Source organism: Lathyrus oleraceus, chromosome 4 (genome assembly GCF_024323335.1).
Source record: "Lathyrus oleraceus cultivar Zhongwan6 chromosome 4, CAAS_Psat_ZW6_1.0, whole genome shotgun sequence".
NCBI lineage: Eukaryota > Viridiplantae > Streptophyta > Magnoliopsida > Fabales > Fabaceae > Lathyrus > Lathyrus oleraceus.
This window is the reverse complement of record NC_066582.1, coordinates 418,105,270-418,122,259: the sequence shown is the minus strand read 5'-3', so window position 1 is coordinate 418,122,259 and position 16,990 is coordinate 418,105,270. Positions and strand designations below refer to the sequence as shown.

Here is a 16,990-nt window from a genome sequence, read left to right as displayed (position 1 = left end):
GTATCGATGATTCAGATCAAAGACATTTTGTATCCTTTATGATTGTTTTGTCAGCATAATCATCATATATATATATATATATATATATATATATATATATATATATATATATATATATATATATATATATATATATTATATATATATATATATATATATATATATATATATATATATATATATATATATATATATATATATATATATATATACATATTCATATACATATACACTCATGTAACTTCATTATTGCATCATTACATTTTGAGATTCATTCTTGTGATTTTTATTCTCTGTTATGGTGGTACTTTGTCCCCATCCAAGTTGGTGTGTCTATCCTCCTTCAATTGTAGAGTGTCATCCCCCTAAGCAGAAATACTTTAACCTTTATCCTTTCCCCACTGAGTTATTTCCTAGTGGATAATTATCATTTCAGTTTCCTCCCCAGTTGATTATCTGAATGGAACCACTCCCCTTGAGTTATATCCTCATTGGGTCGAGTCTTGATTGACCGTTTCTTTCTAGATATTACCTAGATAGATATTCCTGGTCCCCTAAGAGTCTATTACCCAGTAACTGGTAATATTCTTCTTGGTTTGCAGTTTGTTACTTTTTGCCCAATACCCGGCAAAAATAACCCCCTTCTTTTCCCCAGCGGATTCGTTTTCATGTCTCCCTAGGAAGTATATCCTTGATATGTTCATCCTAACCGGTGATGGATATTTTCTTCCCCTGCTTTGAGTTTATCCTTGATATGTTCATCTTAACCGGTGACGGATATTCTCTTTTTGGTATTCTACCCAGTAAAAAGGTAGTTGTAATCCTTATTTGTTTTCCGGAGAGTTAGTCCTCGATATGTTCATCCTAACCGATGACGGGTTTCCTTCTCTTTGTGGTCTTCTACCCAGTAACCGGTAGTTGTAAATCCTGCTTTTTCTCCCCTTGCAGAGTTTATCCTTGATATGTTCACTTTAATCGGTGACGGATATTCTCTTTGCGGTTTTCTATCCAGTAACTGATAGATGTAATCCCTAGTCTTCCCCTCAGAGTCTATCCTTAATATGTTCATCCTAACCGGTGACGGATATTCTCTTTGATGGTATTCTATCCAGCATTTGATAGATGTAATTCCTACCATTTTTTTGTTCAGGCGGTTTATCCTTGATATGTTCATCCTAACCGGTGACAGATATCCTCTTTAACATCCCCAGGCAAGTTTATCCTTGATATGTTCATCTTAGCCGATGACGGATTTTCTTTCTGTTGAGTCTATCCTTGATATGTTGATTTTAACCAGTGATGAATATTCTCTCTCTTTGGTCTTCTACCCAATAACCGATAGTTGTAAATCCTATTTTCAGCTATTCCCCAGCAAGTCTATTCTTACCCAGTAGCCGGTAATGAATACACCTCCTAGCGACCCTCAGCGAGTCATCCTTGATATGTTTACCCTAACCGGTAATGGATGTCCTCCTTGTTAGATTTTATCATCTCTGTACCCAGTAGCTGGTAGTGGATAATATATCTCTGCTCCTCCTGTGTTGAAGATTGTTTCTTCCCCAATTGAGTTGAGTGTGTATTTCCCTCGCTGTTCCTGCTTGGTTCGAGTGTTTCAGTTTTATTCTGATTTATCTGTTTCCCCTGCAGATGTTCCTTTTCTCCCCGGATGAGTCTTTCCATTTTCATGGAATTCCTCGTGTCCCCCAGTAGTTTTTAAGTCGTAGCTTGTCCTACGCACAACCCTTTATCCCCCAGAGTCTTTGTCTCCCCATTGAGTTTTCCTTACGAAATGCATTACACTCCTGCGGACTTTCGGTCTCTCTAAATTCTTTTCCTTTGTGGAAATATTCCCCCACAAAGAGTTTATTTTAGCATTCGTGTCATATGCATCATGAGGTCTCTTAGGGATCAAAATTTGTTTCTATATGTTGTTATTTAAGCCCATTCTACTGAGTTGATACGAAGATTTTAACCTTCACCTCCTCAGTAAGAATGTCCTTAAATAGGGGCAGCTGTAAGACCCCAATTTTGACCCTAAGATCCCTCATTCTATCTCATCATATGCATTGGCAGTGGGATCATACCTTGGCATCCTCCTTACCCCTCACCCATTGGGTTTGTCTTGGGAGAGATCACCAAGCACTATGTATTTGTATGATACTTGTTATTTTATTATCTTTACTAACTAAAATACCCAAAAAATACGTCTTTGCATTTGTCTAACTCTTTTGTAGGTATGGCACATGATCACCTTTGATTTATCATGATATAAGCTTCAAATGTAAAAGTGTTCAACATTAGAGTTATTCCGCTTGATCTAACCTTTCCAAAGAGTCCAATTTCATCCATTTTGGACAAGGTTTGAGTGGTCTGCGCATGGCTTGAACAGGGCATCATCATTTGGCAAAGATCAAACTTCAAACAGTTGTACACACTTTCCTTGCATTCCAATTCACATTCAGACTCATTCACACTTGATTATGGACCTAATTGAGTGTCTTCATGGGCTTGTACACGCCCATGCAAGCATGCATCATCCATTGCCAAATTTGGAAGTTGATTTTGAATGTGCAAATATCACAAGCTGCAACTATAAATAGAGACCTCTAGCATTAGAACTAAGGACCCTTGCGCGCCAGCTTTTCTCCAACACCCCAAACCCTCACATTTGAAAGGAGAAACCTGAGAATTTTCTTTGAAAATTGAGTTTGAATATCACTGTTTGGAGATTCAAAACTCCAGGGATCCAAAGCTTTTGTTCCATTCTAATCTAATTCTGCAAGCTTCCTGAGTGAGATCAAGCAAGAATCAAAGCAAGAGCAATCGAATTTTGCACAGCATTGAAGGTATTTCCATATTTTTTTCTTCTCTTCGATTCTCTCTCAATTCTCATCAATTCTCTTGGATCATTGGTTGTCTGAAGTCCTACCAATATAGGCAAGAAGATTGAGTTGCTTTAAGGTCAAATCGAGGCAACTCAGATCATGTACCTTAAATTTCAACTCCATGTATCCTCAATATACTTGGAGTTAGGATGAATTGAGGTCTGATTCGTGATCAGTACCATTTTTACTTTGAAATCATGTCCTTCTTTTTTTGTTTTTGTGATGGTGATGAGTGAACCAGTCCGGCCAAGGTCGCCTGAGAAGGTGATCGGCGTTTTGCTCCGGTGATGAACTGGAATGGTTCAAAGCCACATGATCATTTCATTTTGTTTTAATCATGAGCGTTGGTTTTGAATATCATTTGTGTGGCGCGCTGACTCAAGTGCATGGTGGAACGTGCGTTTCGATCCACTTGATCTGCCACCTCAATTAATGAGGGTGGTCCACGTTTTTTCTAAATATTTGAATTTCATTTTATTTGTGTTATTTTCATTAATTCATATTAAATTTAATATTGATCCAAAAAATATGAGTTTCACCAAAAAAATTTAAATAAATTCCTCTTCCATTTTATAATTAAAATTATTTTTTGGAACATTATTAATATTTTTCATGATTTAATTGATTTTGTGAATATTTTTAATTCTTTAAAAATACTTTTAAGTTTCCAAAACTTATGAAATTTTTTCTCCAAGGTCCTTTGACCTTGTTTGACCTATGATAAATATCATGGCCATTTCTTTGGTGTTTTGATGAGGTTTTAGGAAATTGATCAACCATTATTTAATTTAATGCATATTTTTATTATTTTTAATTGTTTAAATGCCAAATAAATTGTGTAGAGCCATTTTAATTGACTTGTTGAGTTTGACTTGTGTTGTTGGGCCCTTGGTCAAGGTTGATTTGACTTTGTTAGGTTAAGATCATTGGGTTTAGGGGATTGATGGAATGTACATTCCATCTCCCAAAATGAATGAATGATCTTAATTTGGTAAAAGTCCTCCTTTGACCAATTTGTATTGAATCCATTCCCCCTCCCTCTTCATACAATTCCCCTTCTTCATTCATTCATGTCATGGACCTATGATATCTCTATATCCTAAGGCTAGTTGATTGCAAAATCAACATGAGTATGGATGAGATTAGGTCCCCCTATTTTGCATATTCTTTTTGTGTGTGGTATGTTTCATGAGCATAGTTCATCATCCTATGTCTCTAACATGCATTAACATCAAAATTCTATTGCCCGACCTCAAATAGTTGTGACTTCTACATAAGTCCAGTTACGATTGCTTAACATAGGGCTAAATTTGTGCCCCAAAAGGCATAGCATTCTAGTTATTGAGATTGTAAGTCTCCCCTCTTTCATGGTATTATGTGGAAACTTGGCCTTTTTTCATTCCTTTGGAAGATGTCTTGGTTCAAGGATCCATGCTTGTGATAAGAGGGTTGAGTGTTCTCCAAAGAATGACTTAAACAAAACAAAGCAAAAGCAATACTAACTTCTAATCAAATAACAAATAACATTTAATTTCAAGTCATTTACTTTTATGCACTTTAATTGTTAAGCTTTTAATTCATTTTCCATTATTCATACCATTCAATTTGCTTACTTTAATGCTACTTTCCCTTTGCCCACTTGGGCCATATTTTGTGATACATTGTGTTTGTGTATACTTGTTTGTTTGTTTGGTCTTTTTGACCTTAATATACATAATAAGAACAAAAACCCTAAAAAATATCTTGTGTGGACTGTTGGTTTGATCTGAGACAATTGGACTTAGAATTTAGGCAACATTCCCTATGCAAAGGACTTGACCAATACCAACTTTTATGAAACCAAGTGCTTGTGAAGTGAACATTCATCTGATATAATATTGAAGATCCATTTGAGTTCATCTGCAACATGATCATTGTGAAGTTTTTATTTTGAACCTGTTTCTCATGCCATCTTTGAAGTCATCTGATACATGGGAAATTTTGAAGAAGATCTTGGAGTTGCTAAACTTGGATGTGGCTATATTTATTTGATGCCTTACTTTTCACCTTACTATTTGTGTATTGATGTTGCTTGATTCTAAAGTCCAATGGAAATTTGGGTTTCTACATGACATTCTTGTCTATTGGATTCCATCTCATTGGTCAGATCTTTTCAACTCTTAACTTTTAAATTTGTGCTTAGGATTAGTCTCTTCATATCCTCCCCACTTCTTTAATTTCAAATTTCTCCCTCCTTTTAAAATCTTCTTTGCTTGTGTTTGTTTTCTAAACTTAGACAATTTTGCAAATTAGAAACTTTGGCCTTATGCCATTGCATTTTTAAACTCTTTTCTTAATCAAACTTGTAAATGAACTTAACTATACTTGACTTAAAATTTCAAAAGTTAAAAAGAACTAACACTCATTCAAACCATCTTTTTTAGGCCTTTTTGTACCTTTGTCAAACCTAAATTTTTGTTAAAAGCAATGCACTCATTTTGAAATTATTACCACGAACTACGAGGTTTTAATCCCTCATTTTTATGTTGGTACATAGGCACAAGTTCGAAGGTCTTGTCAAACACAAAAAATATAATTAATGAATTCTTTTCTCATCCCCCATTCTATTTATTGCAAACATCATTTAGAAAACTTTGGATGCTAACACCTTCTCTCTGTGTAACCAACCCCCTTACCTGTAATCTCTGGCATTTTATTAGTTTTGATTTGAAAACTTCTTATCTTTTGGGTTTTGTTCGTACTTTTCCCTTTTCCCTTGGAAACAATAAAAGCACGGTGGCGACTCTGGTTTTATTGACGTCTAGCTTATCCATAGCTTGATGGTCATGAATTTCCCGCTACATAGCTTTTGTTTCTTGTGACTGCATTGGCAGTTGCAATCACATTGTCAACTGCAAGTGGATCAGCTTGGTGATGAATGGTTTCAAAATCTATCAAGTTCTCATGAAGTTCATCAAAGGTAACATGACTTTTTCTGCTTCTAAGTACAGCAGAAATTTCACGATACTCAACACTCAAATCATTGGGAGTGTGAATAACAAGGTCGGTTTCATTAAGAGGATGATCAATGATTGACAGTTCATCCGAAATTGCCTTTATTCCTTGAAGATATGTAGCCATCGATTGGTTTCCTTTTTTGAAATTGGAAATTCGTTGTTTGAGCGCGATAATACGCACTCTGGAGCGGATAGCATACATGGTTCTTAGGATCTCCCATGCTTGATTGGAACTTTTGATAGTTTCTAAGTATGTGACCACTATTGCAGCCATTGAAGATACAATACCATGTAGAATGAGTTGGTCTTGTCGAACCCAATGAGTGAAGGTTGGATTGAAAGTCTTGGTATTGTTCTCGAGTTGTTTTGACGGACAAGGCTTAGTTCCATCAATATAACCCAGAAGATCATAGCCTGTTAAAAGAGCCAAGAACTGAGTTCTCCAGGCAGGGTAATTGTCTCCATCGAGTTTGATGGAGAATTGAGAACCAACATTCAATATGATCAGTTTGTCTGCTGGTGATGATGCAATGGGCGTCATTTCAATTTCAGAAGGTGAAGGCATAGCAAGGATCGTGAAAAAAAAATGATTTTATACTTTACGCTATGAATATCATAAAGAGAATGATATTTCAATATATTATGCTAGCCATAAATGTTGGCTATTTATAGATACAAATGATACATGTTCTGTATAATTAATTCCTAGTCTCAAAGGAGCGCTTCTGCTGATTCCTAACATCAAGCCATAAATGATTCAAAAGTATAAAAGTTCATATACTAGGAATGGTGGGTTACACCTTAAATATAGAAACAACTTATAATTATCTATTATCATAGTGTTTATCGAATTATTTGAAAATTAATTAATTTAAATTTTTTTAAAGAAATTAGTGTGCGTAGTAGAAAATATAATGAAAATTTAATAGTTTGAGTTTTGATGTATGGTGTGGATGTATAATTTGTATAAATATATAAGATTATATATGAAATGAAGCAACGTAAATAAATCAATGAATATACATAATTTCTAATTAAAGGAGTATAAGGGAATAAATCATAAAATATAAAAATAGAAGTATTTTAATTAAAAGAATTTATAAATGAAATGTTCCATATTTTTCTTTAATATTTTATAATAGATTATATCAATTTCGTCAAAAAAAAATACTCGTAAATATTATATGAGTATGATGACTGATACTTGTCATTGTTCCTCAAATTAGATATACTTGCTTGGATCATGCAAAGCAATTTTGTTGATGCTCTTGGAGCTCTAATTATGATATTATTGAACTAAATATTCTTGTTGAGGCATTGGAAATAAAATTAAGTGCAGTTTACATATAGACAAAGTTACATCTTAGGCTGACACTAAGTTTTTAATCCAAAATTGCATTAATCCAAAATTCTTAAAATCTTACTAAAATTTGTTACGAAAGTATGCTTCAGAATTTATTTATTTTTATGAAGATATGACTTATTTACGAATCGATGGAGTATGAATGAGATGTGTCCGAAAATAGGAACAGCTTTTAATTTCCATAAAGTAATTTTCCATCATTCTACCATGCTAGAAGGTAGTCGTTTATCATTGAATGTGTGGACTCAAAACTATGTATTCTCTTGGGCCCATTATGCAACAAAAATGTCTCATAGTAATTTTCATTTTATATCACATTAATTTTATATAATTAATCACATACTCTTTAATTCAGTCTATTAACTCTATGTGCATCATTCTCAATTTATTGTTTTCATTTACATAATAATAATAATAATAATAATAATAACAATAATAATAATAATAATAATAATAATAATTCTCTTTTTTTTTATCATAACACTATTTATAGTATTAATTGTTAAAATAATAAATACACTACGTGAAATTCAGTGCAATTAAATTTACTGATAACATTGAGTCATATCATAGGATATAATAATTGAAGAAATAGTTAAGAAATCCAACATGATTTATTGCATGTTGTTGAGCTGTGAAACTAAGAACCGTAGAGAGTATAACAGGTAGTGCTATATATGGACTTTTTCAGACAGTGTTTGATCATTTCTGAGAATGATCTTTGGGAGCTTCTGATTTATATAGCAAAGAAAAACTAAGGTAGAGGAAATAGACAAACTAAGAATAGAATCCAAGGATAAGATGTCATATTAAATAATCAAAGTTTTGTTTTTTTATCTAGTTGGTTGAAATTTCACCCAGATAAATAACTCAAATATTACAGATAAATATCTGAATTCTTGTATCTGATGTCATTGCATAACTATCAACTGAACTGATATTTGAGATTTGGCAGAATGGTTAAATACTCAAAGCTACTATATAAGTGCATGTTAGCATCGGTGGAATATATATATATATATATATATATATATATATATATATATATATATATATATATATATATATATATATATATATATATAGTGTTAAAAAAAAGCAGAAAGAGCTAGGGTTTCAAGGAGCATCTATTCCATAACGAAGACAAAACTCTGAGTTTACTTATTCTTTTACCCTTTATCATTGAAGTTTAATTGAATCCAATTTGTTTGTTCTGGTAATTGCCTCGTAAAGGAACTATCTTTTTTTGTTGACAGAGCAACGCACGTGTGACCCAACATCCAATGCTCATTACTGCCTCCATAATTAACCCTAATCACTCACAACAGACAGACAAACAGTTTCAAGCCCATAACCCTCCATTTTTTTCTACCTTCATATCACTGTCCAACATCTGTTAATCACTTTCAAAGAGTTATCAATTTTCATTAAAAAATTACTATAACTAATCTATCATTACTTACTTAATTAATATAATTTAAATTAAGTGAAGGTGAACTTAGAGACACAGAAAAATTATTTAAATAAAATTTATCTTTTTATTTAAGAGCGTTTGAATGAGATGGTAAGAGTTTTTATACCATAAAATAATCATATTTCTGAGTTTTGGACACGCGACACTGTTAAATATTTTTGAAAGAAGTTTTTGATGTATGTTGTATTTTTTCTAGTTTCTATAATTGAATACAGATGATATCTGATTTATAAAAAAATGTTTTTTAAGGAAAAAAATAGAAAATATATAATGAAACATAGTATAGAAAACATAATGATATAGTGCTAATTTTGAGAACATGAGTGTGAAAAAGACATGAGTTTGGATGTAATGATGGGTGTTAGTAGCAAAGAAAGTGAGAGTGTATATAGTAATGATGATTTTGAGTTAGTGTTTTCTACTATCTAACTACTACAAAGGGAACTAATTATTGTGTCCAACACTCTTTTCTTGAAAAAGATAAAAAATTGAACATGTTCATGTATATAATTTTTGTTGGGTTATTTCTAGATTGTTTATTTTAGAATCTGAATCTAGCTAGGTTACAAGTCCTAGAAATTAACCACCCTAAAAATGGAAAAAGATGAAAAAAATTCTCTTTTTCCTCTCTCTGCAAAGATTGACTGATAAATTATCAGACAAGATACTAAAATAGCAGTAAGGAAATAGAAATAGAGACAGAGAGAGAGAGAGAAAGAGCACATGCTGCTTCCTTTGAAAGCAACTAAACTAAGAAGATTTTTGAGATGAACAAGAAAATAAAGTGAAATATCATCAAATAATTCAAACTCCACCAAAAATTAATTCATGAATTTATACATCGTTCTTTAATTCAACACCATTAAGAAGAGTCAATACCATGATCGAAGAAAAAGTCTTGAATTTAAACTAAGTTATGAGAAGGAGAATGAACAAGTGATGAAGAGAAAGTAAAAGAGTGAAACAAAAACAAATTAAGATAAAACGAAAAAAGCATGATGAGAAGTGATTAAGGGAATAGCTTTTTTTGGGGGGTTAAAATGGAGGACGAACACTTCCACCCCAATAACCTTCAGCTGGTAATTGGCATGAATTGAGAAGATTTTGAGGAACACCATGGAAAAGTGGTGAAGTGCTGTTAGGATCTTGAACGAGTTGTTGTTGTTGCTGCTGTTGTTGCTGTTGAGTACTCAGAGTTCCGGGTGAGCCTAATCCTCCACTTCCTTGAACATTCACCGGTGTTTCTTCGTCTTCTAAAGGCAATCTTTCGTATGCTGCATTTCCGAAGGAGGCTGCCATGATAACAACGGGACCGGAAGCCAACAACGGTCCCACCACGCTTCCGCCGACGACCTGTCCTTGTCCACCAGCAAGATATATGGCTAGTCCTGACGCTGCTGGTGGAGCAGGCGGCGGGAGGAACGAGCCGGATAAAGATAAAATCTCGAATCTTCCGTGAAGTGTGACTACCGCACCCGGCGATGCTGGTTGACGGAGAGTCACGTTTGTGACGGTCCCACTTCCGCTGAGGATGCAGACACCACGCTGCCTCCTCCGCGCAAAGACCGTCACACTTTCCATGATGTCGCATCCGTTCGCGACTTCCATCACGTGGGATCTTAGCGCGTTCGCGCTGTCCCTCGTGATGATAATCGGCGGTTTTGGTTTGTTTTTCGAACCTGCTGGTCTTCCTCTTGGTCTTCTTCCCATCTCACCACCACTACCCCCACCGCCGCTTCCACTTCCGCCGTCGTCTTTTCCATCTCCGCCCGGAGGAGTGTTGTTGATGTCGTCGTTGTTGTTTCGCTCTCGCTTTTGACCTCGGCTTAAGTTGCCATTACCACTTTGTTGTTCTTCATCGTTGGCTTGGTGGTTGGTGTGGAATTGATGATGAGGATGAAGATGAAGGTCTCTAGTGAGAAAAGGAGGTGGAAGTGGACGACCTTGTGCACTTACTTGATCCATGATGTTTTCTTCTTCTTCTTCTTCTCTAGATGAGATTTTTCAAGATTCAAATCAAGAATATCTTCACAAAAGTCACAACCCTAGATTGTTTGCAAATTGAAAAGAAGGAATCAAGAAGAGCTAGAAAAGAGGAAGAGATAGACAAGGATCTAGGTTGTGATTTACTTTTGATTTTTGTTTTCTAGTTCCAAATTTGTCTTTGGTTTTTGAGTTGAAAAGCTAGCTAGGTGTTGATGGCATGGTCTCTACTCTCTACTACTTAGCACTTACCTTCAACAAAAAATGGAAATTGTTTGAAAAAACACACCAAAGAATTCCAAGCACCATGTTGATTGACACAACAAAACTAGCTACTTTTTTATGGAAGTAAAGTAAAGAGAAGGTAGTTCAAGGTTTGGAGGAAATAAGGTAATAAAGAGTTGTAAGAAGAAAAAGTTGGGAAAGGGAAGAAGAAAGTAAGAGAAAAACAACTTAGGAAGCTTTTGTTTGTGTGGTTTAATAATAATGAGATTAAGGATGCTGTTTGGTCTTTTTTTTTTTTTTTGTTATTGTTGTTGGAAGAATTTGGGTTATTAGTTAACTTTGTTTTTGTTGGGTTAGGGTTAGGTCCAAGGAAGACAGTGTGCGCATGGGCGGTGTTGTGGGACCTACAAATGTGGGACCCATTTATTCAAGACTACCATGCTTATAATAACTTGTGTTTGTTTATGAAAGTTTCTTCTTCTCTATTGGAAAAGCTGCAAATATGAAGACATTAATGTTTGTGTTTCATTAATTGGGTAAAAAAAACTTGCTCACTTTCTTAATTCTTAAAACCTTAATGTTTACTACTACTACTAGTATCTCTCAGCTATGTGCACCTTCTTTTCAGACAACTACCTCTATCTCTATGTCTTTGGAACTCATTATTGCTTCCTCTGATGGTTCCTAGAAGAGGTATACTTCAATGCTCAGTCATATCTCGTGCAAAAGATCACTTCTTTCTTACTTAAAAATTTTCAAACCTTTTCTTTAGTATATAGTTATAATATATATAGTTATATATAATATATATACACACATTATCTTCTCTCTCTTATTATTTACGTCACGAATCATGAATGGAGAGTTTTAATGATCACTTATTCGATATTCAACAAATTTAATTTTTTTTATATTTTAAAAATTGGATAGCGCGTTTCACTTTTTCTTTCAATTATATAATTCATTTAGATAATAAACTTAGTCTTATTATCTCGATTTATTAAAATAATCAAAGAAACAATGGTTATTATTATTATTATTATTATTTTATATTTTTTTATTTTAATTTAAATAAAAATTAAATTGTCATTTCAAAAAAAATACATATATTGATTGTGTACACCAATTGCAAAGACAAAATAACAAACACATTATCTTTTTATAACAAAACTAAAACAAATTATTAACCAACAAAAATAAATTTTCAAATTCAAATTTTTGAACGGCCATCAAAAAGTTTTCATCTGTGAATTTTTTTATAACTGATCGTTAAACACCTATAGTTGGAATCACATTTGATACCAATTAAGATAATAAACAATAACAACAACATTAAATTTTCAAACCATTGGTCTTAACAATGACTTTTTACTGACAAAAACAAGATTTATTTTTCTTACAACAACAATAACAACATTCAATTTTAAATCTCAACAACAACACTAACACCAATACCACCAACAACAACAACAACATTCAAACTTCATTATCAACATCATGTATCAACAATTACAACTAACATAAATAATTTATAAAAATATATGAATGACACAAATAATAATACTTACTTTAGAGGTAACAATTTTAGCCTTTTACTTCTAAAACCATATAACATAGGATATCCTTCGACATCTCTACATGTTGGAAAAAATATTAGTAAAAAGTATACAAATATAATATAAATAAATACATATATTACTAAGTCATATAAAATATTTACTTACTAGTTTTCTCATATCCCTTCTTGACGATCATAACTAATAACGTGTACATCATCTAAATCATTTTCTTCAGATGAGAGATGCGGATGTGTTACGAAATAAGGGGTATCAAAATTTAAATATTGATCTTCATCACTATCAAAAATATGTTTTTCTAGTAGAACAATTGACCATCTAGTGTTAGAATGATCAATGACATAAAAAATTTATTTTGATTGGGATGTCACGATTCATATAATCTATCTTTCAAAGATCAACTCGTGTGAATCTTAATTCATTGGTTTCAACATCAGTGTTACTGTCAATCCAATTGCCCTTCAATAAAGGCATTTTAAAAATAATATAAACAATATCAAAATGTCCTTAAGGACCTCAAAGTACGCTCTAGATGCCAATACATGATTCTTATCTTTGGAACTAGAGAAATACATGGATTAAGCTTCAACCACAATTCCACTATTTTACATGGTACTACCATCATCCTTTGATTTTGTATAGAATGAAAATTTAATAATGTCATATGCACTCCAAGTTATTAAATTAAACTTGTGCATATATGACACTCACTTAATTGTCTCAGATGCATTACTATATTTAGAAACAAATATTATTAAACCTATTTATGAAAGTTTTATTATGCTCTATCAACATCAAATTTTCACTCATCCAGAGAAATTTTCCTTGATAAGACTTCTGTGACCAGACAAGTAAGGTTGAACTTCATCAACGTTATTCAATATATACAAATGTGATTGAAGAATTATATTTTGATCCTTTGTCTTATAATTTAAAACTTTAGTACATATACCTCCATGTCTTCAATCATGACAAGACTCATGAATTCCTATAGAATTTGCTTCTGACAAATATTTTGAACAAAACTTAATAACTTATTCTGTTATGTACCGTTTAACGATCGAAACTTTTGAACAGTGATAATTCTTTGTATATCCTTTAAATATCTTTGTGTATCTCTCTACCATATACATCCACCTTAAATCAAGTGGACCAAAAATATAATATCCATGACTAGATAAATAATTAAGTGAACCATAATGTTAAAAACTGATGGAGAGAAGTACATCTCTAATTGACACAAGATAGCTACAGCCTCATGTTCCAACTCATCTAAATTTTCAGGATCAATGACTTTACTACATACAACATTGAAGAATAAGAACAACCTAGTTATAGTTACCCTTACACTTTTTGGTAAAATTCCACATATAGTCACTGGTATAAGTTGTTGCATCAAGACATGACAATCATGAGATTTTAAGCCAACTAATTTGAGATCTTTCATTAAAACAAATTTCTTCATGTATGATGAGTACCCTTGGGGAACTTTGATACCTTGCAAACAATCGTAAAAACATTTTTTTAAACAAAGTGTGACATGATAGGGGAAAATTGGTTCTAGGGATAACTCTTGTTGTATACCCATCACCACCATATTTAGACAAGAATTCTTGATATATTTTTTCTTACCTTTAATATTGAGAAGTTTTCCAATAAAACTATCACACACATTTTTCTTCACATGCATCACATCAAGACAATGTCTTACATCGAGGCTAATATAGAAAATCAAAGAGCACTGAACTCTTTTTCCAAATATTTTTCTCAACAAAACCTTTTTTATTCTTTCTAAAGACGACATTAACATGTTGTTATTTTTTTTATAAAATTCCTCCCCGGTCAAGGGTTTTGGAGCGATATCAAACTTCTAGTTACACCATTATCATCTTCAACACCATTGTCCTTCAGCTTGTAGTGTGACTCCCCACACCTGGGAAAATCCTTCAAGTTTTCAAAGTCTTTCTTGTATAATATGCAATCATTACGGCATGCATGTATTTTGACACAATCCAAACCCGTTGGACACAATATCTTTTTGCCCTTGTAAATAACGTTATGCAACGTAATACCTTCTGGAAGCATTTCTTGCAATAATTCGAACAATTCAGTGAAACTTCTATCCATCCATCCACTTTTTTCCTTAATATTAAATAGTCTTAACACAACTTACAATCTTTTAAAAAATTTACATCTCGGAAATAATGACACTTTCATGTCACTTTATAAAGTATCATACACATGAGATTTTTTGAAATAATTTATTCCAATATCACATATCATATCTTCTAGGTTATCATTCATATCTTCATCAATTTCAACTCTATGTTACACATATCTTTTTTTTTCTCACTTCACCATGTCATACTCATTTCGTGTAATTTTGAATAATTTCATCACAACCTAAATGATTGAGTATTTGATTCTTTGGATGTTTTTACATATTTTGGAATACTTTATAAGGACAATAAAAAATCTCATTATTTTCAAGAAGGTTTATTTCCACGAATTCAAGAAATTGAATCACTCATTCTCATACTCTTTACTTGATTTATTGGCTTTCATTCAACTACGATCCATAATCACGCACCTTATGAAAATAAAATAAAAATCATACACAACCAACAACAATAACACTAAACCTTCAATCTCAACACAACAACTAGAAATACTACAAAACAACAACAACAACAACAACAACACTATATGCTAAGTCTAAAAACAACAACAACAACAACAAAAACAACAACAGGAACAACAACATTACTGGTACAATCATGGAGAAATTTTTACATGTCAGAAACGTGATGAGAGAGTTAAAGAAATATGTTGGTTTGAGGTTTGAGTTTCCTTATTTTAGATTCCTTCCTCCTTTATTTACTTTGTTCTACTAAGAGAAGATGAAGAATGGTGTTTCATTCGTTACGTGGAGAAGATGAAGAATGGTGTTTCATTCATTCTCTAGGGTGCAAAAAGTTTATGAGAAATGCAAAAATGAATGAGATTTAACATTCTGATGTTAGAATAAAATATTATTTGGAGTTTATATCTCGGTCGATAGCAAACACTGAGAAAAAAATACTATTTTATATTGTAATTAAAAAATTTAATAAAATAAGGTTGTCATTTTGGTTCTAAATAAAACATAAAATTGTAGGAGTTGGGAATCAAATCTCAAACCCTAAACTTCATTTCCTTTCGATTGTACCAAATACCGAGGGAATAGATGATTTATATTGTAATTAAAAAATTAAATAAAATAAGAAATTGAAGGAATTGTGAATCGAAACTCAAACTCTGACATTTATTTCTTGTCAATTGAACCCAAAAACTAAGGGATTGGATTTAATTTTTACAAAAAAATTAAATGGTTATGAACCAAAACATTTGACGCAGTTTTTAATTGATTGAGGTTAAAGTTTTGTTATAAAATATACTATTCATAGTAGTAATTGTTATTAAAATATTTAATTTTGACCTTTGAGAACTTATTTTTTTATTTTCATTTAAAAGAATTATATATATTAAAATAACTAATTTATTATAACAAACTAACGAACCAGATAAAGTAGTTAACATCTAATATCATCCCTCAAATTTGAGCACATATTGAAAATACACCCTATTTGGTGATGTAGTTAAGAAAAGGGTTGAATCATGAGACTTGATAAACACATAAACTAATTATTAAGCATAAGTTATAGGAGGGAGATGTAATAAGTTTTGTCTTGAACAAGTGGAAATATGACTTTATGATTGCCTATCACAACACATTAACGTTGTTAGTTAATCATGAAGTTTGAAATCAATGAAAAGATAATAAGTCATTGAAGTTCACATACAATTGTTGTAGTTTCTCTATATTTATCTTGAGGGGAATTTTCAGAGATGGTTGATTGCTTCTTGGATTTCCATTAAATCAATTAATTGTCTAGAAAAATACATAAATCATTGACAACAATTTTGGTGTCTGGGTGTTGAGAAACAAGAACTTCCTGAAAATAGGATAAAGAAAGCTGAGAGAAGAAGAAAAATGAGAGTATTATTAAACCTATCTTCACAATAAGCTAACATGATCATATACAGTTGTATTGTAGCGACATACTACTTATCATGCACTACCAACAACATGTACATCTATAACAGAATTTTGAAATTCTGTTAAGTTAGTTACAAGCTAAGTCTAACTAACTTATATTACTTATGTAGTAAGCAACACTGCTAACATCGCGATTAATCCATCCAATTAGCTTAAGCCATTTTGATCCTTATCCAACGAACAAAAGGAACATTATTCTTCTCCACCTATCAAAATGAAATACCATTCTTCATCTTCTTCAAAGAGGAAGAAAACTCGAACCTCAAACCAACACTTTTCTTTGAGTCTCTCATCACATTTTCGATATGTAAAAATTTCTCCATGACTATTGTTGTTATTGTTGTTGATGTTGTTTTTGTTGTTATTGTTGCTATTGTTGTTATTGTTG

General features: G+C 32.3%; 1 protein-coding gene across 1 annotated transcript; it reads right to left on the bottom strand.

Annotated features, from left to right (window-relative positions):
* Positions 1-9,512: 9,512 nt before the first annotated feature.
* LOC127075787 (AT-hook motif nuclear-localized protein 22) lies at positions 9,513-11,227 on the bottom strand. Its single transcript, XM_051017255.1, has one exon. The coding sequence runs from the start codon at positions 10,681-10,683 to the stop codon at positions 9,754-9,756; it is 930 nt and encodes a 309-aa protein (XP_050873212.1). The 5' UTR covers positions 10,684-11,227; the 3' UTR covers positions 9,513-9,753.
* Positions 11,228-16,990: the final 5,763 nt, after the last annotated feature.